The 24,411-nt window shown below is 47.9% G+C and overlaps 1 protein-coding gene across 2 annotated transcripts in view; it reads left to right on the top strand.

Annotated features, from left to right (window-relative positions):
- Positions 1-24,411, top strand: part of notch3 (notch receptor 3) — a 224,764-nt gene that overhangs the window by 91,526 nt on the left and 108,827 nt on the right. For both annotated transcript variants that reach the window (XM_063035973.1, XM_063035972.1), the window contains exons 3-4: positions 14,841-14,983; positions 17,199-17,534. In XM_063035973.1, the coding sequence (XP_062892043.1) occupies positions 14,841-14,983; positions 17,199-17,534 (479 nt within the window). The remainder of the gene's footprint in view (positions 1-14,840; positions 14,984-17,198; positions 17,535-24,411) is intronic.

Raw genomic sequence — 24,411 nt, 5'->3', positions numbered from 1 at the left:
TCTGCCAAACAAGCCACATCACAGTACAAGGAAAGTTTGCAAAAGAAATAGAAAAGCTATTTGCATTAGCATTTAGCTATTAGCATTGAGACTGCCAACAAAATACTCAACAAGGAATATATATATGTAAATAGTTTCAATATGTGATCAAATAAATTGTTGTGTTCTTTCATAATCAAATGTCCTGTATACATACACCCTTGGAGGTCGACCGGGGGGGGGGGATATGGGGTATATGGGGTTGCGAGGGGTGGTGGTAGTGGTGCTACCTCCCTGAAGTGAGTTTTTGCAGGGTGGGATGTCTGTAATTGTCTGTCCTAGACTGTGGTTACGAGCCAACCACAAAGATGGCTGGAGGTTAGGTGACCAGCTGTGGTTGGGCTTATTCCTTGAAATGACATCACATGACCTCTGAACCCTCGGCATACCCCAAATGCCCATTGCTGGTGTAAATGGCCTAATCTCCTTGTGGATTTCCTATACAGGTTAATTGAAGGGAAACAGTCTCGTTTTTTACCCTACACACAAGCGATTCTGCAGATGTTGGAGATCTTGAGCAACACACACAAAGTGCTGGAGGAGCTCAGCCCGTCAGGTAGCATCTATGGAGGGGAATGAACAGTCGATGGTTATTTATTTGTTTAGAGATGGTGCAGAATAGGCCCTTGTGGTCCTTTGTGCCACATTGCCAGCAACCCACTAATTTAACCCCAGCCTAATTGCAGAACAATTTACAATGACCGTTAACCTACTAACTGCTATGTCTTTGGACTGTGGGAGGAAACCAGAGCACCTGGAGGAAACCTGTGCATCCCGTGGAGAAGAATGTATGAACTCCAAACTCTGACACCTAGAGCTGTAATGGCATCGCACTAACTGCTATGTTACCGTGGCGACCTTTGAGGGGTTTCATCAGGAAGGGAAAGGGGCAGGAGCCAGGATAACAAGGTGTGGGGAGGGGAAGGAGAATAAGCTGTGTGGTGATGGCTGGGACCAAATGAGGAGGGAAAATGATTAGAAAGCTGGTTGCAGAAAATGTTTGCTCTTCTGTGGGTGATGGAAAAATCTGTCACGGTCACTGTGAGCAGCACTTATCTGCTGTTGCCATGGGAACCTTTTGCACAGTCCGGTGTGCTGGAAAATATTTCCCCTCAAAGTGCTACTGTGTGGGTTTCAAGAATTCTTAAGATGACCTGACCACAACAGTAAAACAAATTCAGCTGTCTCACTTTTATTGCGACACAGAAAGGGATGAGGTAAAAGTCTTTCTTGGAATCATGGGTCGTTGGAATTCTTTTCCTCAAAGTGCTGTGAGATGGTCTTTAAATATTTTTAAGGCAGATAGATTCTTGATAAGCAAGGGGTGAAAGGTTATGGAGGTTGGATAGAAATGGGGAATTAAGGTTATAATTAGATCATCTTTAATCTTATTACATGGTGGAGAAGACATTCCTTTTCATTCCCTAGTTCCATTCACTCTGTGTTCTGGTGCCTTCCAGTGAGGCCAGAGCAGAGGTGCCCACCACAGAAGAGGTCACATGACCTTAATTTCCCATTTGCTCTTAATCAGAGGAATCTGATTTACATAGATGAGACCAGCAGTGTCATAACCTTGACAACAAGGATGGTCCTAAAACAAAGTGCAAAACCTGAGTGATCTGGCACACACAGCCCTCTCAGGTTGACCTGGCTGGCTGCTGCTGTTGTCTTCAGCTATTGGCCTGGCTAAAGCAGGGACGGGTTGTGGGCGATACACCGCCAGGGATACTGTGAGCTCATCTGTGTATATTATGGTGGGCAGTCGGCTTTAGAAAGGGATTCCGCTGGAGCGATGGAGAGAATGGCTCAGAAACTTCCCTTCAGCCACCAAGCTGGCACTGAGCATCACCAATTTTACACTAATCCTACTGTAATCCTATACTAATACATGAGAGCAGCATGTGGTTAGCGTAACAGTTCATAGCGCCAATGACCCAGGTTCCTTTCTAGAGAGACTGTTGTGTGTGAAAATCCTAGAGATCAGCAGTTTCTGAGTTGCACAAACCACCCCGTCTGGCAGCAACAATCATCCCATTGTCAAAGTCACTTAGATCACACTTCTTCCCCATTCTGATGCTTGTGATTCTGAACAGCAACTGAACCTCTTGACCATGTCTGCATGCTTTTGTGCTTTGAGTCGCTGTGACATGATTGGCTGATCAGATATTTGCATTAATGAGTACGTGTACCTAATAAAGTGGTCACTGCGTGTATTTAAAAAAAAATTATATACTGTTATATTGGCTTGATCTGAAGAGGTGGTTGGTGCAAAAAGTCCGATGGAACTTTTTTTTGTTTAATGAGCAAGTGTACAGGTGTCTCTAATAAAGAGACCACTGAGGGTCATATTTCCTTCTGAAGTTTCTTCCAACCATCCATGCTGGTATTTATGTAATTATGCACATTTTATTCCACATCTGAACTTTAACCTCTATCTTTATTTTGATATAATTCTTTACTCTTTATAATTGTTGAATGTTGTTTTTTGCTGCATGTCACACTAACACACCACAGCAAATTCCTAATACGTGTAGATGTATATGGCAAATAAAGTTGATTCTTGATCCTTGAAATATACCGCCCACAAAAATACTGCTGAGGGCTTCAATAGGGTAGTTGGGGGTGAAACGATTACTAATTATGTGTAACACACATCAAAGTTGCTGGTGAATGCAGCAGGCCAGGCGGCATCTCTAGGAAGAGGTGCAGTCGACGTTTCGGGCCGAGACCCTTCGCCAGGACTAACTGAAGGAAGAGTGAGTAAGAGATTTGAAAGTTGGAGGGGGAGGGGGAGATCTGAAATGATAGGAGAAGACAGGAGGGGGAGGGATAGAGCCGAGAGCTGGACAGGTGATTGGCAAAGGGGATACGAGAGGATCATGGGACGGGAGGCCTAGGGAGAAAGAAAAGGGGGAAGGGGGGGGAAACCAGAGGATGGGCAAGGGGTATAGTCAGAGGGACAGAGGGAGAAAAAGGAGAGAGAGAGAGAGAGGAAAAAAATGTGTATGAAAATAAATAACGGATGGGGTACAAGGAGGAGGTGGGGCATTAGTGGAAGTTAGAGAAGTCAATGTTCATGCCATCAGGTTGGAGGCTACCCAGATCGAATATAAGGTGTTGTTCCTCCAACCTGAGTGTGGCTTCATCTTGACAGTAGAGGAGGCCGTGGATAGACATATCAGAATGGGAATGGGGCGTGGAATTAAAATGTGTGGCCACTGGAAGATCCTGCTTTCTCTGGCAGACGGAGCGTAAGTGTTCAGTGAAACGATCTCCCAGTCTGCGTCGGGTCTCGCCAATATATAGAAGGCCACATCGGGTGCTAGTGGCCAATCAAGTTTGCTTATTGGCCCTTTGGAAAGCCCTACCAACCGAGTTGTAATAACTTTGTTGGAAATCCTTCCGGGGGGTTGAGGGAGGAAGGATTAAACTGGGAGGGAAGTGAGAGCCAATTCATCTTTATCTCAGTATCTGAAAGTTAACCTCTGACCCTATTGTACTATAATTGAGGGTGAGCCTCATAACATAGGCCATGGGAATGGAGAGCAGGTGACAAGCACTGAGCAGTGCTGCCAGCTCACTACGCAACACACACAAAATGCTGGAGGAGCTCAGCAAGGCAGGCAGCATCTATGGAGGGGCAAAAACAGCTGATGTTTTGGGCTGAGACCCTTCATCAGGATCCGCTGACGGGTCTCGGCCCGAAATGTCGACTATTTGTTCCCCCCACCATAGATGCTGCCTGATTTGCTGAGTTCCCTCAGCGTTTTGTGTGTGTGTGTTGCTCAAGATTTCCAGCATCTGTAGAATCCCTTGTGTGAATGTTAAACCCCGTTGGGTTTTTAAAAAGGCCATGCAGCATAGCCGCAATGTTACTGGACTAGTAATCAGAGTCCTGGACAGGTTCCAAAGACGAGTTCAGATCCCTCCACAGCAGCTGGGGAATTTAAATTCAGTTAATTAGGCGATGAATTGCCCGGTTCACTGCAATCTTAGCCTGTACATAACTTTAGCCTGTTTGACTTAAATAAACCAACTGTTGTCTTCTTTGATGAAGATATGTCAGGTGGTCATTTCTGAGGTGCCAGTCCTATGCTGGAGGCAAATGACAGAAACACAGGTCGAGTGGTATGTAGGCCAATCCTGGGTAGAGATTAGGATTAGCTTTATTTCTCAGATGTACGTTGTGGTGAAACGCACCATTTTGCACCAACAAACTCCAAGGATACTTTGGGGGCGGTCCGGAAGTGTTGCTGTGCTTCTGTCACCAACAACTCACTAACCCTCACCCATGCATCTTTGGACTGGAGGGCACAGCCTCACATTCGAAGGGACATCCCTATAGAACGGATAAGAGGAGGGAATTTCCTTCGGCAGGTTGCAGTGAATCTGTGGAATTCATTGCCACAGACAGCTGTTGAGGTGAAGCCATTGGGTACATTTAAAGCAGAGGTTGATTAGTAGGGTGTCAAAGGTTACCGGGAGAAGGCAGGAGAATGGGGTTGAGAGGGAAAGTAAATCAGCCATGATTCGATGGTGGAATGGACTTGATGGGCTGAATGGCCTAATTCTGGTCCAATGTCTTATGGTGATCGTATGAGTTCCTATTCATTCCACCTCCCCCCCCCCGTCCCCCCAACCCGACTTTCCTGCATAATAAGGGAAATTTACAGAGGCCAACTAGCCCATCAATCTGCATGTCTTGGGGACGTGGGCGGAAACTGGAGCACCCAGAGGAAACCCACACAAGTCATAAGGGGAACTTGCAAGGCATTCAGACATTGGTCAGGATTGAGCATCTGTCTTTGGGTTTGTGAGACGGTGACTTTGCTAGCTGAGCTCTAAGCTGTTTAACTGCAGCACACCTACAGTCAGAGGAGGGGATGAGTGACAGGGTCAAAATCAGGTTGATTACCTTCGACGCATTGTTGTCAGATTTTACAAGCGCAAGGGATCCTGCAGATGCTGGAGATTCTGAGCAATACACACTAAATACTGGAGCAACTCAACTTGTCAAGCAGCATCCATGGAAATGAATAAACCGTTATTAATTCGGGCCTGATGACGGGTCTCGGCCTGAAACGCTGACTGTTTATTCAATTCCATAGATGCTACCTGACCTGCTGAGTTCCTCCAGCATTTTGTGTGTGAGTGTGTGTGTGTGTGTGTCTCTCCTAAAAATTTGTTGCTTTGCGGCAGCAGTGCAGTACAACACATAAAATATGCTGTAAGTTACAATAAGAGATGTATTTAAATTTATATATATATATATATATATATATATATATATATATATATATATATAAAAATATATTATTTATATATATATGCATTTCTTATTGTAATTTATAGCATATTTTGTCTTGTACTCTCTTGCTGCTGCAAAACAACAGATTCTAAATTACAATAAGAGATATATTTAACTTATATATATTATTGTAATTTATAGTATATTTTCTGAATTGCACTGTATGGCTGCTGCAAAACAGCACATTTCATGACGTATGTTAGTGATGATAAACCTGATTCTGGTGAGTTCCCCTAGTTCCAGCTCGTCCATGCCAATCACGTCCACCCTGCTAGTCCCAGACATCCCACCTCTCCCGGAAGTTCGGGGAGTCTCCCGCATATTAATAGTGGCTCCCTGATGCCCGCAAATTACGTACAATATCCTGGAAATCAATTTTTTTGAGAGCGAGAGAGCGCGAGAGTGATCACGAGAGAGAGAGAGAGAATGAGAGAGAGAATGAGAGAGAGAACGAGAACACGAACGTGCCATGGCAGAGTGTTCCAAAAAAAGAAAATATAAAACACACTTCACCCCAGACTACCCTAAAGTGTACCCCTGCCTAATAGGGGTCAAAAGTAATGACAGTGTTGCTCGCTGCACTGTTTGCAACAGTGACTTTTCTATTGCCCATGGTGGGTTAAGACTGTAAAAGTCATGTTGAGGTGAGTTTAACAGGTGTCATTTGTTCATTAGCATAGCTAACATTATTTAAACTAGCTGGCCAGCTGCTAAGGAGCTACTCTGTTTCAGACATCCCACCTCTCCCGGGAGTCTCCCGCAAATGGATGGTGCTGCCTCCCTGAAATGAGTTTTTGCAGGGTGGGATGTCTGTAGTCCTACTTCCCAGTTTCCACCCATATCCCACCAGGCCTCCTCCCTTCCGGATACCCATCCCAGTGCTTTCTAAATATTATTCTTCCAGCTGCCTCGGCCACTTCCTCTGGCAGCTCACAGCCAACCTGTGCCAAAGGGCAGGCAGGTTACCTGCTTCCGTCCCCATGGGTGTGTTTTCCAACGCTCACCTGTTGGGCAGCAGTCACAAGATGTTGTTGCTGACGGGCAGGGGAGGGAGTGCCTAAGCTGGGAAGGAGTGGGAGCTGAGGGCGTGTTTTGTGGGAGGGAGATACGGTTCGGAGGGGCCAGGCACCTGCTGGGACGTAGAATGCGGCTGCCTCAGAAGGAGGGCTGTGTAATACCCCATTATCCAAGCTCTGCTCATGATGAGTGGATCAGCCCATTTCCGCAGCACTGGAGACAGCAGCTTATGGAATGCAGCCACTGAACTTTAAGGTTGGAAGAGCGGAGCTTGGGGCCTAAATCAGCCTCTTTGTGTGGCAACTGACCCTCTGACCCCCTTTCTCTCCCCACAATGCCGTGTTTTAGTCTTAATTCTTGTGTCCATTAAGAGAAAACAAAAGGAGGCAAAATGACCACCACAGAACAACAATGGGGGCAACTCCTTCTGCACCGTTGTTAATCATTTTAAATCATTTTTCACATCTTTCTCTCGATGTGTATCAATGGCTTTTTCTTTGGGTTGAATTCTTCTCCTCCTCTCCCGCCATAAAAATGTAAACTCTTTCTAGCGTGCCAGCTTCTGAATGGCGGGGAGGCAGAGGTTAGTGCAGCTTTCCTGACACCCGGAGACCTATCGCATGTCTCCACGGCCACACTGACCCCTTCAGGCCTGGCCGGCTGCATTTTTCTTCCCCCAACGTACAGGTCAGCCCTTGGCCTTTTCCCAACTGGTGGTGAGTGCCCCCTCTCCCAAGTAGGCTGCAGAAACTGTGCCTACACATCAGCTGGGAAGACGCCTTGTTGTGGAGTTATAGAGTAACACAGCACGGAAAAGGGACTGTTCCAAGCTGGCGCTGCCAGTCCCAGTTACCTGCCTTCAGCCCACAACCTTCCAAACCCCTCCCCTCCATGTACCTATCCAAATGCCTCTTGAATTTTCCAAGTGTACCCACCTCATTCACTCCCTCTGGCAGCTCATTCCAGGCGCTCACTATCCTCTGTTTAAAGAAGTGGCCTCTCAGGTCTCCGAAATCTCCCCCCTATTATCTTGTATCTGTGCTCTCTAGTTGTCGGCTCCCCCAGTGCTGGAGAAGACAGGTAAAATGTAGAGCGTTAAAGTAGAACAGTACAGCCCTTTGGCCTAATGCCAAATTAAACTAATCCCTTGCGCCTGCACATGATCCATATCCATCCCTTACATATTCATGTGCCTATCTAAAAGCCTCTTGAATACCTCCATTGCTTCCACTGCCACCCTTGACAGCCTGTTCCATGTACTTATCACTCTTTGCATGAAAAAGTCCCCAAACTTCCCCCCCCCCCACCTTAAACTCATGCCCTCTTGTATTTGCCATTTCTACCCTGGGAGAAATATTCTGGCTGCCCACCCAGAATTTTACAGTTTTATTAACTACTATCTTGAAGAAGGCTCTTGGCCCAAAATGTCGACTGTACTGCTGTCCATAGATGCTGCCTGGCCTGCCGAGTCCCTCCAGCGTTCTGTGTGTGTTAATCAGGTCTCCTCTCAGCTTTCGACACTCTGGAGAAAACAGCCCCAGACTGTCCTACCTTTCCTTTTCGCTAACGTCCTCCAATCCGGGTAAATCCTTTCCAAACCCTCTCCAGTGCCTCCACATCCTCGTGTCATGAGGCGACCAGCATTGCAGGTTATGCTGCAAGGGGAGGAGAAGATGGCGGCGTGACGCGGCTCGCAGCAGCCAGTCCGGTGGTGATGTCTGTTACTTGTCAAGTAGGGTGCCGTGCACAATCCTGATTTGATGGAGACGGACGTGAGAGCACGGAGGAACATCTGGTGAAACTTCTGAAATGCCTGCTTCACTGCTGCTGCTACTGTGTGGTCCAGAATCTCTGGAGAAGAAGGCCCCGAGTCCTCGGCTTTGCTTGTTGCTCGGCGGCCGGGGCGGGGTCGAAGCGCTCGGCAGAGGATGGTGCTCGGAGAGGCTGTGTCAGAGGGGCTGGTCAGAGGCTCAAAGTTTTCGGACGGACTCGGAGTCCGCTGCGGTCGGGTGCTTCCAATGGTGCTGCATCGGCAAGTTGGTGGCGCTTGGAGATTCATGGCACGAAGAGTTTCTCCCTTCTACTGTCTGCGTGAGATGATGAGTCTATCGGGACTTTGAGACATTTTTTTACCGTGCCCATGGTCTGCTCTTTATCAAATTATGGTATTGCTTTGCGCTGTTGTTACTATATGTTATAATTATGTGGTTTTGTCAGTTTTAGTCTTGATTTGTCCTGTGTTTTCTTGTGATATCATTCTGGAGGAACGTCGTATCATTTTTTAATGCATGCAGTTCTAAATGACAATAAACGAGGACTGAGTGTCCTCATAATCTAATCTAATCTAAGTGTGGCCTAACCAAGGTTTTATAACCTCGTAACATTCATACTCTCTGCCCCCAACAACGAAGGTAAGGAGTCACCGTTTTTAAAGCCAACCTCCAGATCGTGCAATGGGAGGGCGGGCTCGGTGCAGCATGTGGTATTGTTGCCCCTCAGCCTACAGATTGGCGGTTCAAGTCCGACTCCGGAGATGCACACATGCAGGCCAGAGCTTCAGGCCGTCCTGAAAGTGGTGCTGTTTTTTTAAAGTTCAAAGTTCACAGTAAATTTATTATCAAAGTACATGTATGTCTCCATATACAACCCTGAGTTAATTTCCTTGGAGGCATTTACAAGAAAATAAGGAAATACAATAGAATTTATGAGAAGTATGCATACAGTAAGTTAAGACTGACAAACAAACAATGTGCAAAAGAAGACAAATTATGTAAACAACCAAACAAAGAAATAAGACAGAGTGTGAGTTACTGAGAGTGTGAGTTGTGGAGTCCGTGAAAGTGAGTCTGTAAGATGGAATCAGTTCAGAGTTGAGGTGAGTGAAGTTATCCACACTGGTTGAGGAGCCTGACAGCCGTAGAGTAATAACTGTTCCTGAACCTGATGGTGTGGTACCGAAGGCTCCTGTATCTGCTGCCCGATGGCAGCAGTGAGAAGAGAGCATGGCCTGGATGGTGAGGGTCTTTGATAATGGAAGCTGCTCTCTTGTGCAGCTCCCTGTAAATGTGCTCAGTGTTGGGGAGGGCAGCTCTTCCTGGGCTGTCTACGCAGAGACTTGGAGTGGAGACAGATGGGACTTAGTGACTGGGCAACACAGTCTCATTTCTCATTTCTCGCCTCACCGCTCCCTACCTCCCTGATCTCACTCAGCTTTGCCAGCAATCTATTCTCCTCCAGTTCTAGACTCTCGAAATGTCGGTGTTTGTAGCATAGCGTGATGCTTTTACAGCGCACACACACACATGAACTATCTAGCATCTGCAGATTTTCTTGTGTGTTTACGACGCTGTTACAGCTTGGGGCGCCAGAGTTTGGAATTCAGTTCCCGCGCTGTCTGTAAGGAGTTTGAACATTCTCCTCATGATCTCAGTGGGTTTCCTCCAGGTGCTCTGGTTTCCTCCCACAGTCCAAAGATGTACGGATTAGTAGGTTAATTAGTCATTGTAAATTGTCCGGTGATTAGGCTAGGGTTAAATAGGTGGGTTGCTCGGCGGTTTGGCTCATTGGGCTGTGAAGGGCCTGTTCTGCACTAAATCTCTAAATAAAAATGGTTGGCCCTGCTGCTGGTGGCCATGCCTTTAGCTGCCTTAACCACAAGCTCTGGAAGGTTCTCCCTAAACTTCTCCAACTTTACTTTAAACTCTTGTCTCACCAACGAAAAGTGCCCATCTACAGGAATGAACTATATAAACGTCTGCCCAGTCTTTTTTAATTTGGAAAATTTCATTTCACAAAACATTTCCCAAGGGTGTAGCTTGGAGGATGTTTTGGTTGAATGCATTTCTGGGGAGGCTGGACAAGTCGTGGAGGAAAAAGGGACAGTTGGGTTTATTATTGTTGCACGTACTGTGACGCGTTGGAGAGCTTTTACTTGCGTGCCATCTGAGATACAAGTTTGTTTCAAGAATTAAGTTTTTTTAATCATGTATACAGTGAACTGCTTGTGTTAATGACCATCACATCCGAGGGTGTGCTGGAGGCAGCTGACAAGTGTCACATTTTGGCGCCCCACAATGCTTGGCAGAACAACACAGAACACATCAAAGAACATCCCGACAGATCATGGTGTAATTCCAGCGAGACAGTAAAAAGATAACAGAATACAGTGTTAGAGTTACAGGGGAAGTTCAAGTTTATCATCACTCAACCGTACACAAATATACAGCTAAAGGAAACATCGTTCCTCTGGGACCAGGGTGCAAAGCACAAACACGGCACATGTAGTCAGTCGGTAGGCAAGTGAAGTACAAGGGCCACAGAGCGATGGAACTGGGAGGTCAAGGTCTCTTAAGGGTTGGATGACAGCGGGATAGCCCCTGCCCATGAGTCGAGTGGTATTTATTGGAAGGTATGCTGATAGATTCACCTAAGACCATAATTAGGCCAATTGGCCCATGGAGTCTGCTCCGCCATTCGATCCATGGCTGATTTATTAATCCTCTCGACCCCTTTCTTCTGCCTTCTCTCCATAACCTTTGATGCCCTTACTGATCAAGAATAGATCAACCTCCACTTCAAGTATACCCAAGGACTCAGTCTCCGCATCTGTCTGTGGCAATGAATTCCACAGGCTCACCATCCTCTTGCTAAAGAAATTCCTCCTCAAATTCTGTCCTATGCTGAGGCTGCGCCCTCTGGTCCTAGAACCACAACCCCCCCCACCCCCCCCAACATCCTGTCAATGTCCAGCCTTTCAATATTTGACAAGTTTCAATTGAGATTCCCCTTCATTCTTCTAGACTCCAGTTTCTATGGGATGAATCCAACCGTGGACAGCTGGAAACCATTCAACAGCTAACTGCTGTAAAAATGAAACAACACAGGTGCACACACACACACGAGGGAAGCCTGGCAGACAAGGAGAGGTGTACGAATGTTGGCATGGCTAGAATGGTCTGACTAGCCTGTGGTATCCTATGTTTTGAGGAAGGCTTCTATTCACCCTAGTTCTACCCTTCAAGCAAGTTACAAAGTTAGCTTGTTTCAGACTAGGGCAGAACCTGGCTGTGAGCCAGAACAAGGGAGGATGTTTTTCTTGAGCAATGAAGAGTTTTGGGATAATTCTTCCCAAACTGTAGAGTTTGGCATTCCATGTTTAACATGATGAGAAAATCATTGCTGGTTTCTCTGGGTGACGACCCCTGTAATAGAAACAATTCTGGCGACTGATGTATGGGAGGACATAGGACTCCTTGGCATTAATGTATCTGTCCTGGGTTTAGCAGACAAGTGTCATCAGAAGGAAGGTGTGACAGCACCTCTAGTTTTTCAGCAGTTTGTAAAGACTCGATGGTCCGAGTGGCCTAACTCTGCTCCTGTGTGTTGTGGTCTTGTGAAACTCAGGGCACTAGAATTCCGAGTTCGGCTCCAATGCCTCCTGTCAGGACTTTGTACGTTCCTCCCCATGAGCACGGTGTTCCCTCCAGGTGCTCTGGTTTCCTCCCACGTTCAGAAGATGTGCTGGTCAGGTTAATTGTCCTGTGATTAGGCCAGGGTGGGTTGCTGGGTTAGGCCGGGAGGGCCTGTTTCACGCCGTATCTCTAAATAAAGTAAACAAAATGTTTCACGCCCGCTGAGATGGCATTCAGTGACTGACATCTCATTACTGGACCAACGTGGATAAGTTCATTCACCACCACTTGAACTTATCCTTCCCCTGCCAGCTCACATTTTATTGCCTTTCCCTCTGCCGATGGAATGTCTATCGCTGTTGCTGCCGAGCAGCTGCGGAGAACAGCTGGATTATAAGAAAAGACGGCTCTTTAATCCTTGCCTGGCCCACCCGCTGTTCAATGTAACAATACCCTAACCTGCTTGGGGGAATAACCTGCAGTTCGTTCATCGTGCACAAAAGGAGGCTCCTCACAGTGACGCTCCCCGTTCGAAGGCACACCTGGTCAGTCAGGATCTCCTTGCCCCTGTCCTCTCCTCAGCCCCCTTGGGAACAGGGGTTGGTAGCGCGGGGACAGGGAGTATTGAGGGCAGGGGAGCCCGCCACGAGGGCTGGCGGTGGGGCAGCTGACAGACCGCAGCTGGTTGCATGGACGGCCGGGGACGTGACAGTGTGGGAAAGTGGAGCTGTGCTGAAGCCCGGGCAGCTTGATGAGAACAAGCTGTTGGACTGGAGGCCCCAGTCACCAGCCTGAGAACGCTGAGTTCTCCCACTCGGGCTTGATGTATTTCCAGCAATGCTGTTCCTTCAAGTTCTGTTACTGCACTGACATAACTACTCCAATATCTCTCTTTCCTCATTCTTTTCCTTTCGGAAAAGCTTCAGTCAACATTAACCTCTGCCCGCCAGCATCTCGTTTGTGGTGCTTGCATTGAAATTCACAGAGAAGGAACAGGCCATTTAGATTAGATTAGATTATGAGGACACTCAGTCCTCTTTTATTGTCATTTAGTAATGCATGCATTAAGAAATGTTACAATGTTCCTCCAGTATGATATCACAGAAACACAAGACAAACCAAGGCTGAAAAACTGACAAAAACCACATAATTATAACATATAGTTACAACAGTGCAAAGCAATACTGTAATTTGATAAAGAACAGACCATGGGCACGGTAAAATAAAGTCCCAAAGTCTCTCGAAAGTCCCATCTCACGCAGACGGTATAAGGAAGAAAAACCCTCCCTGCCATGAACCTCCAGCACCGCAAACTTGCCGATGCAGCATCCTGGAAGCACCCGACCACAGCCAACTCGAGTCCGTCCGAAAACTTCGAGCCTCCGACCAGTCCTCTGACACCACCACCGAGTGCTTCGACCCCGGCCCCAGCAACATTCAATAGGCAAAGCCGAGGATTTAGGGCCTTCCCCTCTGGAGATTCTCGATCGCACAGTAGCAGTGGCAGCGAAGCAGGCATTTCAGAAGTTTCTCCAGATGTTCCTCCGTGTTCCTCACGGCTGTCTCCATCAAATCAGGATTGTGCATGGTATCTACCTAACAAATACTGATAATCATTCCGGAGCGGCCGCGTGCACTCCGTCGTGCCGCCATCTTCTCCTCCCCTTTGGCCCATTTGGTGAAAGCCAAAGAATGTGGATGTTACGGGCAACGCCAGCATTTATCGCCCAACCTTGGTTGTCCCTGAACGGAGGTGGGGAGGGTGGGCGGCATAGTTAGGAGCCAATCACACTGTGAGTCTGTGGTCACATGAGGGGAGGTGCTTTCCTCTCTTGAAGGGCACTCTTGATCACAATGCATTTTCACAACAGTCTGGCAACTACAGCGTTACCGCTACTAAGGTGAATTAAAAAAAAAATTAAATCCCCCGCATTTAAAACATAAAAGATTAGTATTATTTGTCACATGCACCCCGAAACATACTGTACAGTGAAATGTGTCGTTTGTGTCAACGTTGAACACAGTCGGCGATGTGCTGGGGGCAGCATGGCCATGCTTCCAGCACCAGCTTAGTGTGCCCATAGGGTTGCCAACTTTCTCACTCCCATACAAGGGACAAAAGTAGCAGTCAAATGCGGGACACTTGTGTTTACCCCGAGAAAGACTACCATGACCATGAAGCCTTGCGCGGGCGCCTGTGTGCGCATGCGTCTACGTGCTGATTTTTTTTCCACAAATCGGTTTTGGCTTAATCTTCCCCACTGCATTGTACCTACATTATTTCTACTTTATATAGGCTGTGTATTTATCACATCATTCCTGCTTTTACTATATGTTAGTGTTATTTTAGGTTTTATGTGTTATTTGCTATGATTTGGTAGGTTATTTTCTGGGTCTGGGAACACTCAAAAATTTTTCCCATATAAATTAATTCACTTTACACCATTTCAGCACGAAAGGTTTCATAGGAACACTCTTACCTTAGCGGGGGAAATATGGGACAAGGGCAGTCCCCTATGGGATGAAACAATTTAGCCCAATATATGGGATGTCCCGGCTAATATGGGACAGTTGGCAGCCCTATGTGCCCACAGCTTACTAACTGTAACCTCGAGGGCTTTGGAATGTGGGAGGAACTCAGAGAAGCTGGAGGAAACCACAGGGAGAATGTGGAAATTCCTTACAGACAGCGGCAGAAATAGAAACCTTATTGCTGGTGCTGTAAAGCGTTACACTCCCACGCTGTGTGTTCTGTTTGTGATACAGACCTGTGTGTGGTTTCATTCACGTTCCCTACCCTGTAGAGGACGGGTCGTTGGGGGATAGTTAGAGAGGATGCTTAAGTATTTTTTGAGCGATTTGGGATTTGGTGGCTGTGGAGAACCGACACAGAAGATGAGGCCTCGGGCTGATCAGCCATGATCAGGTAAAATAGTAGGGCAGGATTGAAAGGCCAAGTGGCTTACTCTTTTTTGTTGTTGTATATAATCTGGCTTTTCATGACCTTGTTATTTAAAAAGAACACGAAAGCAGCTAAGGCCTCCTCTTTTTCTCGGTTTGTTCAGGTGTCGGCCTGGTTACCTTGGGGACCTGTGCCAGTTTCCTGATCCGTGTCAAAGGTCACCGTGTTTAAACCGAGGAATATGCTCCAGTTCGGTGGTGGACGGCTCGGCGCGGTACTCCTGCAGCTGCACGCGAGGGTTCCGAGGTAAGTCTCTGCTGTGTCGGTGATGGCGATGCTTTTAACAGTAAAGCTATTGTGGAGATGTCTGCTGAGGCAGAGCATTGATGCCCAGTGCTCCTGCACATGAAGTAGGCCCGGTCTGAAGGTGGGGAGGGAGGTGGCATTTGAAACTTTTCATGGCTGCTTATGAGTACTGGTGATTGTACGGGAACAAGTAACTGGCCTTGGGTGTGAGAGGTCCTTGATGATGGATGTTGCTTTCGTGTAGATGTGCTCAGTTGAGGGCCTGAGGGCAAGATTGCTATATCAGGGGGAAATGAGAGATTGTTGTGTGTTATGTCTGAGTGAGACGTGGCTTTCCCCCAGCACGCGGTCAGACCTGCCATGAGACTTTTCACAGCCTTATGTACCTCAGCCATTCAGTTGCTCTGTCAGATGCTTTTTAAATGCTGAGGGGGTAACTGTCTCCATCACCTTCTCAGGCAGTGTGTTCCAGATTGCAGCCACCCTTTGGGTGAAAACTTTCCTTCCACTCTCCTTCTCTTCACCCCTTGGCTTTGGATGCTTCCATGCTTACACCGGGAGTGGTGGGTGCATAGAGCACACTGCCAGGGGTGGTGGTGGAGACAGGTACATTAGATAATTTAAGAGACTTTTTGATAGGTACATGAAAGAAAAATAGAAGGGTATATATGGGGAAAGAGTTAGATTGATCTTGGAGAAGGTTAAAATGTCGGCACAACATCGTAGGCCGAAGGGCCTGTATTGTGCTGTGTTGTTCTATGTTGTATGGTGTTGTGCAGAGTAAACCACATTCTATCTTAAAACTGGGGGCACCACAGTACAGTACCACTGTGGTTAGGTATAGTTGTGATGATCTTGTGGACCACGGGGAGCCAGAATTAGACTGTCGTCACTGCTGTGCTGGCCAGTTGCCACTGGACTGGAAGTAGCCACTGCACTTTGTGTGGGACAGTCTGGGTTCCCATTGCTCACTGCCATCTGGTGGTGATGCTTGGAAGTACAGGCAGCCCTGCGGTCAAAGAATTGGATAACTTTAGATATGAGAGAGTGACCACTTGGCCTATTGTATCTGCACCAGTTGAAGAGAGCCCCTTGGTCCAATCCCCGCTTCAAGCACCAAGTCCGGAGCCCTGGATGGTTGTGGGGCTTAGTGTGCATCTGTCGAGCAGATCAGTGGCGGGGTTCATCAGGTTGAGTGCTGAGAGGATGAGTATGTAAGGATTCACGTAAATGGGTGCTTGATGGTTGGTGTAGTCTCAGGGCACGTTTCCTTGCGGAATGACTCTGTGACATCCAAACGCCTCTGGCCCCCGATCAAACTTGCCCCATAAGGGCAGCCACTTGAGTGAGGTAACACACAAAATGCTGGAGGAACTCAGCAGGTCAGGCTGCATCTACGGAGAGGAACGAACAGCTTCAGATTCAGATGTACCCATCACATGGAAACATACAGCGAAGTGTGTCATTGGCGTTGACAACCGAAATGCCTAAGAATGGTCTGGGGCAGCCCACAAATGTCACCACACATTCCGGCTCTGACAGTTGATGTTTTAGGACAAGATCCTTCACCTGGACATCCATTCTACACCCAGATGAAGCGTCTTGATTTAAAACATCGCCTGTCCATTTCCTTCCTGAGATAGTGCATAACGCACTGTGTCTCCAAGTATTCATGTGTTTGAATAAGCTCTACTAGGGCTTCCAGCCGGGTACAGATATTAATTGTAACCGACGTTTCAATAACAAACTCCGCCATCTTCATCAGGGATGATGCCCGGGCATGTCTAGTATCTGCATTCCCTGGTATTCCATTTAAATGAGCCGTTCTAGCATTCAAAAAGAGATTGTTTTAAAGAGGTGGTACAAAAGCATAGGAGTTAGCAGAACATGATTACAGATCCCCCCCCCCCCCCCGCCGCCGCCAGGTTCGATTCCCACCACTGTCGATACGGAGTTTGTCTATTCTCTCTATGACCTCTTCTTCCTCTGGGTGCTCCAGTTTCCGCCCACATTCCAAAGACGTATGGGATAGCAGATTAATCAGTCACATAGTGCGATTGGGAAGCGTGGGCTCATTGTGTTGGAAGGGTGTGTTACTGTGCTGTATCTCTAAATAAAAACTAGAAAAGTATTGATGGGGTTTTGCCGCTTACACAGGACTTCTCCATTCCTTGGTGATGAGCTGTGATGCCCTCTTTTTTTTTTGCCTGCTCAGGAGTGAACTGCTCGCAGGTCGACGCCTGTGCCACAAACCCTTGTGCCAACGGAGCCCGCTGCAGCAACTGGAACAACCGCTATAACTGTACCTGCGCCCCTGGCTTCACGGGGAAGCACTGCCGTACGGACATCGACGAGTGCAAGGCACCAAAGCTCTGCAGGAACGGAGGGCTGTGCGTCAACGCCCCCGGCACGTTCCACTGCCAGTGCCCGGCCGGCCTCACCGGGCGCCAGTGCGAGAGCGTCTACGTCCCTTGCGCTCCCTCACAGTGCCAGAACGGAGGAACCTGCCGGCAGACCGGCGATCTGACCTACGAGTGTGCCTGCTTGCCAGGTGAGAGCGCGCGTGGCTTCCTCGGGAGGGATCGACACTCACGAAATGTTAGGGGAATCGCAGCAGGTCGGGCGTGAAGGGAAGCGAACTGTCAGTGTTTGGGGTCGAGACCCTTTGTCAGGACCGGGTGAAGGATCTTGACCCGAAACGTCGACTGTCCATTCTGATCCACTGAGTTCCTCCAGCACTCTGTGTGTGTTGCTCCCGATTTCCGGCATCTACATTCCGATTAAGATTTATTTATCACATATACAGCATAATATGTCATTTGGTGAATAATCAGTACTCCCAAGGATGTGTGGGGGGCAGTACGCTCATCAGAACACAACAAAACGGAGACTGTCTTTGGCCGCTATCCTCCAGCAGACTTGTGGATTTGCTGACATCCCCGGCGGACTTGCAGAGATTCACACCGTCTCGGGTCTCTGTCGGTCTGCTTCCTTTGGGTGGAGTCTTTACTGTGACTGAGTAACCCTTTCCCAACCAGGACCTAATATTGTAAGTGAATGTAGAATATAGAAATAGGCCATTCGGCCCATCAGGTTTGTACTGATGTTTCTGCCCCACAACAGACTTCACTCTACAGGCAGAGACCGAGTTACGACGAGATTCCATTCCCAGGAACTTCTTGTAACCTGAATTTTTTCTGCTGGACGTAACAAGAAACAGTGCGCGAGGGAAGATCGCAGAAGCAGTGGTGACGGGAGAATGAGCAGGAACGGGAGGAGTGACCAGCCGCCAGTCGGCCTCACTGACAGAGAGTTTGCTCAACTCTCTCAGCTTTGCTCGGCACAGTCCAGCAACCCCACCACACTGCTGTGGCGGGGGTGGGGGAGATAAAGGATGTGGGAAAGCTACAGCACCCGGTGAATCCATCCCCATCCATCCCATGACTATCCAAACGCTCAGTCGTTTGAAACGGGTGTTTGTAACGTGGGGAAACCCTCTTCTTCTTTCCCTTAAGAATGCCAGAGTGAATGTGAGTGATTGAAGCCCCTTGTTTCTGCTAGTCACCTCAATTCCATACAACCCAAATGCCATGATCCTTCCTGTCCAATATCCCGGAGAGGCTTAATTTGTTGTTATTGCCCTAATCATTATTCCATTGGAATAATGAAGGACTAAGTGAAACTCAATGTGAAAAGAGTGAGAATGGAAATCAGACTCGTTTTTCTACACTTTCAGTGTGTTTGGCTGCAAGGCTGACATACAGTATTCCTGAATTAAGAAGGAATTAAAAGTCAACTAAGTTGACTTAGACAGCTAAGATAGGGGCAGATAACTATGTTGGCACGGTAGCATAGTGGTTAGCACAACGCTTTACCGTACAGATGACCCAGGTTCAATTCCCATCGCTGCCTGCAAGGAGTTGATATGTTCTCCCCATAACATGTGGGTCTCCACCGGGTGCTCTGGTTTCCTCCCACAGTCCAAAGGCCTACCGGTTGGTAGGTTAATTGGTCATCGTAAGTTGTCCTGTGATTTGGCTCAGATTAAATCAGGGGATTGCTGTTCCCTGCCACATCTCAATTAAAGAAAATTGGGGACATTTAAGAAGTTTCAGATAGGCACATGGATGAAAGAAAAATGGAGGGCTACGGAGGAGGGAAGGGATGGATTGATTTTGGAGTAGGTTAAAAGGTTGGCACAATATTGTGGAACCTGGCTGAAGGGCCTGTATTGTGCTATACTGTTCTATGTTCTATGTTCTAATTACACTATGGGGTTTGGAGCTGGACTGAAAGGGCTTTAGTGAACCTGAAGGGATTCTAACCACATAGAAACTGGTTCTGTGTTTATCACTACTGAAATTGCTTTTTGATTCCCGGCTTAGTTAATTACATGAATTTAAGTTCCTTAGCTGCCTGGGTGGGATTTTGACTTGGGCTCTGAGAAACCGGAGCAGCAACTTAGCGACCATGCCTTCAGCGTAGGTCTCAGTTAGATCCACTGGCTTGGCTTCACTCTGCACGGGTCAGTGGTTCAACAGACGTGTATCATTGGGAAGGTGGTGTGAGCTAGTGGGAAGATCCTTCTACAGACGTGAATAAATAGGGACCCATTGCTACATGTGTGAACAATATTAAGAAAGATTTGTTTGGGCAGGTGAAGCTACAGATGTGAATGATGGAGGAGGTGTTGTGAATGAAGGGGGATGATGTTACAGATGTGAATGAAGGAGATGTTGCAGATGTGAATGAAGGAGGAGATGCCACAGATGTGGATGAAGGAGGATGATGTTACAGATGTGAATGATGGAGGAGGAGATGCCACAGGTTTGAATGGCCATATCTGGAGTAGTGTAGATGAGAGACAATGGGAAAGTATTTCCACAAATGTAAGTGCTTATTGCTTTGACACTGAGATGGGATAAAGCCCATGGTATCCACTGACGTCCACACCTTCCCACTGGGTTACTTCCATCTTCCTCTTCCGAGGGTTGACCCTTTGAGTGCAGATGCCGCTGGGGTTTGAGCTGAGGACCAGAAAGCTGTGATATTGCCCTGACTAGGAGTGGAGAGGAGAGAGTGAGCGCAGAGATGGAGGAAATAGATGAGATGCGATCGAGATGCTTGTTATTTATTTAGTTATTTAGAGATACAGCATGGAACACTGCTCCAGTCCAGCGAGCGGTGCCACCCAACAGCTCACCTAGTAATCCCCAGCCTGAGATTGAGATACAGCACAAAACAGGCCCTTCCAGCCCTCTGAGCTGTGCCACCCAGCCACCCCCCAATTTAATGCTGGCCTAATCACGGGATTGTTTGCAAAGACCAATTAACCTATTGACTGGTACGGCTTTGCACTGTGGGAGGAAACCGGAACACCCGGGGGAAACCCATACAAACTCCTTACAGATGGCACCAGAGTTGAACTCTGAACTCTGACACCTGGGACTGTAGGAGCGTTGCACTGACCGCTACACAATCACGGCCCCCGTAATGTTACGGCAGGAGGGGGAGCCGTGGTCCGGCTGCAGAAAGTCACATCTCTGCAGCTCGATGCTGCATCTCTGAACCACGCAGGCAGCTTCACAAGGAGATTTATTCCTCATTAGGCAGTGATGGCCTTTAGGAATCTCAGAACTTCATGTCTGAGCAGATGCCCATGGAGAGAGTGACTGAATCTTCCTGAACAACTCCTTGAACCTAATCCTGAGCCACACCAGCGATTCACAACCAGTCTACATCTCATGCATGAGAAGCCATGCACTTGGCGAGCCGTACATTAACAGCAGCCACTTGTTGGTTTTATTTTAGTATTTACAGCTGGTATTCAACTAAGGTCAATTAATGAAATTGACAGATCAAAGCAGCTGGAAATGTGGACACAACAAGAAGACGAGGCCGTTTAGGGCCTGCTTGGTTTTTCTAAATGTTCTCATAGCTTCTTCTGGGACAAACGTTGAACTCCGGGGTGCCACGAGCCAGTGTAAGAAGGCACAGATGCTGGGCTGGTGAAAACCAAGCCGATGAGATCAGGCAGATGTGGCAACACTGTGGTCAAACAGGAAACACGACCAAAGTCAAGATATTGTTGGTATTCAGGGTCACGAGTTCATATTGGTTTTGCTTTTCTTGTAATGTTTGTCTTAAATAAAAGAAAACGACTACTTGGCAATTAGTCATTGCTTCCTGAATAACCGAGGGGGACATTTATGTCAGATGTCGGATTCTTTTCATGCTCACAGGTCTCGGGAGGAAATGTTTTTCTATGGAGCAGGAAGCAGTTGGAAGTATTTCACATCAATTGCAGTAAATGAGGTCAGCAGAGCGCCTCGTGCAGTGAAGGGAAACACAAAGGCACAGGGCCGATGGCAAAACGTCCTCTGGCTAATGGCACTCCCGGAGCACAGCGTTCTACAGTGCCACCGATCGATTTCCGGCACTGTCTTTGTAAGAAGTTTGTACATTCTCCCTGTGACCGTGTTGGTTTCCTCTGGGTGCTCTGGTTCCTCCCACATCCAGAAACTGTGCAGATTGGCAAGTTAAATGGCTTCTGTAAATTGACCCTCGTGTAGGTCTGGGGAAGAGTTAATAGGAGTGTGAAGGAGGATAAAGTGGATGCCTGATGGTTAGCACGGACTCGATGGGCAGAAAGGCCGGTTTCCATGCTGCTTCCCCAGTTCTCCACTGGGGAAAGATTGCAGAAGCTAATTAACTTAGTAACCCATGTCTTTGGGATGGGGAAGGTAATTGACTGATTGGGGTCAGGGCCCAGTGACGTGGAGTGCAAGATGACTGCGGACCCTTCACTTCTGCAGCCTTCCTCCTCATTCACTGCTGTTGTGATGTGTCATCATCTCCCACCAGCTCCACCGTTGAGGTCTTGGTTGGATCGCTCTTTGTCTGGAACCTACTGCCATGGGTGACCCAGCCAGGAGCTAAGCTGCAGATGGGATCACTCTCGGGATCTCAGGAATGCCGAGGCCTCTCCACCATGACACATGATGACTCTTGGGAAAGAATCACTTCTGCTGAGGACTGATGTGTACCTGGATGACAGTCCACCCAATACCATTCCCCATTAGAATCAAGAGCAAGTGTTTAGCACAAAGCCAGTGCTTCCCCCCACCATCTTGAAATGAAGAGAGATAGAGCACGAAGTGGGCCTTGTGGCCCTTTGAGCTGCAGCAGCTTAGCTACCCCAACTTAACCCTAACCTAATCACGGGCAGTTTTCAATGACCAATCGCTATGCCTTTGGACTGTGGGAGGAAACTGGAGCACCCACACAGTCACCGGGAGAACGTACAAACTCCTCCCAGGCAGTGGTGGGTATTGAACCTGGGTCGCTGGTGCTGTGAAGCACTGTGTTAAACACTAAGCTACTGTGCCAAGTGGTTAAGGCATTGGACTAGCAACCTGAAGGTCGCGAGTTCGAGCCCCAGCCGAGGCAACGTGTATTGTGTCCTTGAGCAAGGCACTTAATCACACATTGCTCTGCGACGACACTGGTGCCAAGCTGTATGGGTCCTAATGCCCTTCCCTTGGACAACATTGGTGTCGTGGAGAGGGGAGACTTGCAGCATGGGCAACTGCCGGTCTTCTATACAACCTTGTCCAGGCCTGCGCCCTGGAGAGTGAAGACTTTCCAGGCGCAGATCCATGGTCTCGCAAGACTAACGGATGCCCTTACTGTCCTGCCTCAGGTGATTTTCCGTGGTTCCTGCAAGGTGAAACAGCTGAAGGAGAGAGCGGTCAACGTGGTCATTGTCAGTGTCATAATGATTCAATCCACAGGGTCTTGACCTTCTTGAATAAGAGCTCACTCTGTTCGTATTCAGTAAAATACCCCTGCTACCCCGCATCAAAGCATGGCGACATTGGAAACCACTTCTTTTTGGAGTTGGAGTTGTCCAGGGGAATGTCCCAGTGCTCAGTGCTTTTGAGATTCAGATTAATTTATTTATCACATACACAAATGTGGCATTTGCATTAACAGACACAAGCTAAGGATGTGCTGGGAGCAAACACGCATTCTGGCAACAATATAGCGTACCCGCCATGCTGGGCAGAACAACACAGAACACAGCAAAACAGAACACAATGAGCCCAAGACACCAGCAGGAGAGTGAGTCCCATGCACATATATAGTCTCGGAACCCAGGACAGGCCGCCTCCAGCCTGCAGTGGACCCGGGGATTCACAGGCATTGGTCCTCCGGCTTCCCCAGTGGATTCCCAGAGTCAGGGCTTTGGCCGTTGGGCCTCATCTTCTTGACTCCAATTGACCTTTGGGCTTTGTATTGACCCCAGGACTCGCCGATAACGGGGCTTCGAGTGATAACCCTGAACTCCAGGGCTCGAGCTCTGGGCTCGCCGATGACCGGACTCTGACCACGAGACCTTGACCTCCAGTCTCACCGACTCCCCTATCTATGGGGCCACTTCTCTCATGCCTCCTGCACGCCCGTGACCCCAGATTTTTGTTTATACTTGTGAATTTTCTAACTGTATTATCGCAATATTATCAAAGCCCCTACTCTGCTGACACTTTGTTGCCTAGACATAATCTCAACCTTCGTGGACTAAAGGTGAATTCCTCAATCCCATTGTCCTGCCACTCCCCTGTATGTGGCCAGACTGGTGTGGAACAGCGATTCACCGGCACTTGTCCGGGCTTCTTGTACTGCAGGATGCTTGGGGAGGGAACCAATTAGATTATGAGGACACGCAGTCCTCTTTTATTGTCATTTAGTGATGCATGCATTAAGAAATGATACAATGTTCCTCCAGAATGATATCACAGAAACACAAGACAAACCAAGACTGAAAAACTGACGAAAACCACATAATTATAACATATAGTTACAACAGTGCAAAGCAATACCATAATCTGATAAAGAACAGACCATGGGCATGGTTAAAAAAAAAAGTCTCAAAGTCTCTCGAAAGTCCCATCATCTCACGCAGACGGTAGAAGGAAGAAAAACTGTCCCTGCTATGAACCTCCAGCACCGCAAACTCGCCGATGCAGCACCCTGGAAGCACCTGACCACAGCCCTCCAACACCGAGCACTGAGCACCATCTCTGCCGAGCGCTTCGACCCCAGCCCCGGCCGCCAAGCAATAGGCAAAGCCGAGGATTTGGGGCCTTCCCCTCCGGAGATTCTCGATTGCACAGTAGCAGCGGCAGCGAAGCGGGCATTTCAGAAGTTTCTCCAGATGTTCCTCCGTGCTTCTCACGTCTGTCTCCATCAAATCAGGATTGTGCACGGCATCCTACTTAACAAATACCGATATCAATTCGGAGCGGCCGCGTGCGCTGTGTTGTGCCGCCATCTTCTCCTCGCCTCCCAATGACAGAGTGTATCAACACAGGGGGGCCGTGTAAGTGACAATGGTGCTATCCTTTTAAAAAATATGTTACTACTGT

The sequence above is a fragment of the Mobula hypostoma genome, chromosome 29 (assembly GCF_963921235.1).
Source record: "Mobula hypostoma chromosome 29, sMobHyp1.1, whole genome shotgun sequence".
In the NCBI taxonomy this organism is placed as follows: Eukaryota; Metazoa; Chordata; class Chondrichthyes; order Myliobatiformes; family Myliobatidae; genus Mobula; species Mobula hypostoma.
Note: the sequence above shows the minus strand (reverse complement) of the source record. Positions and strands in the feature narration are given on the sequence as shown.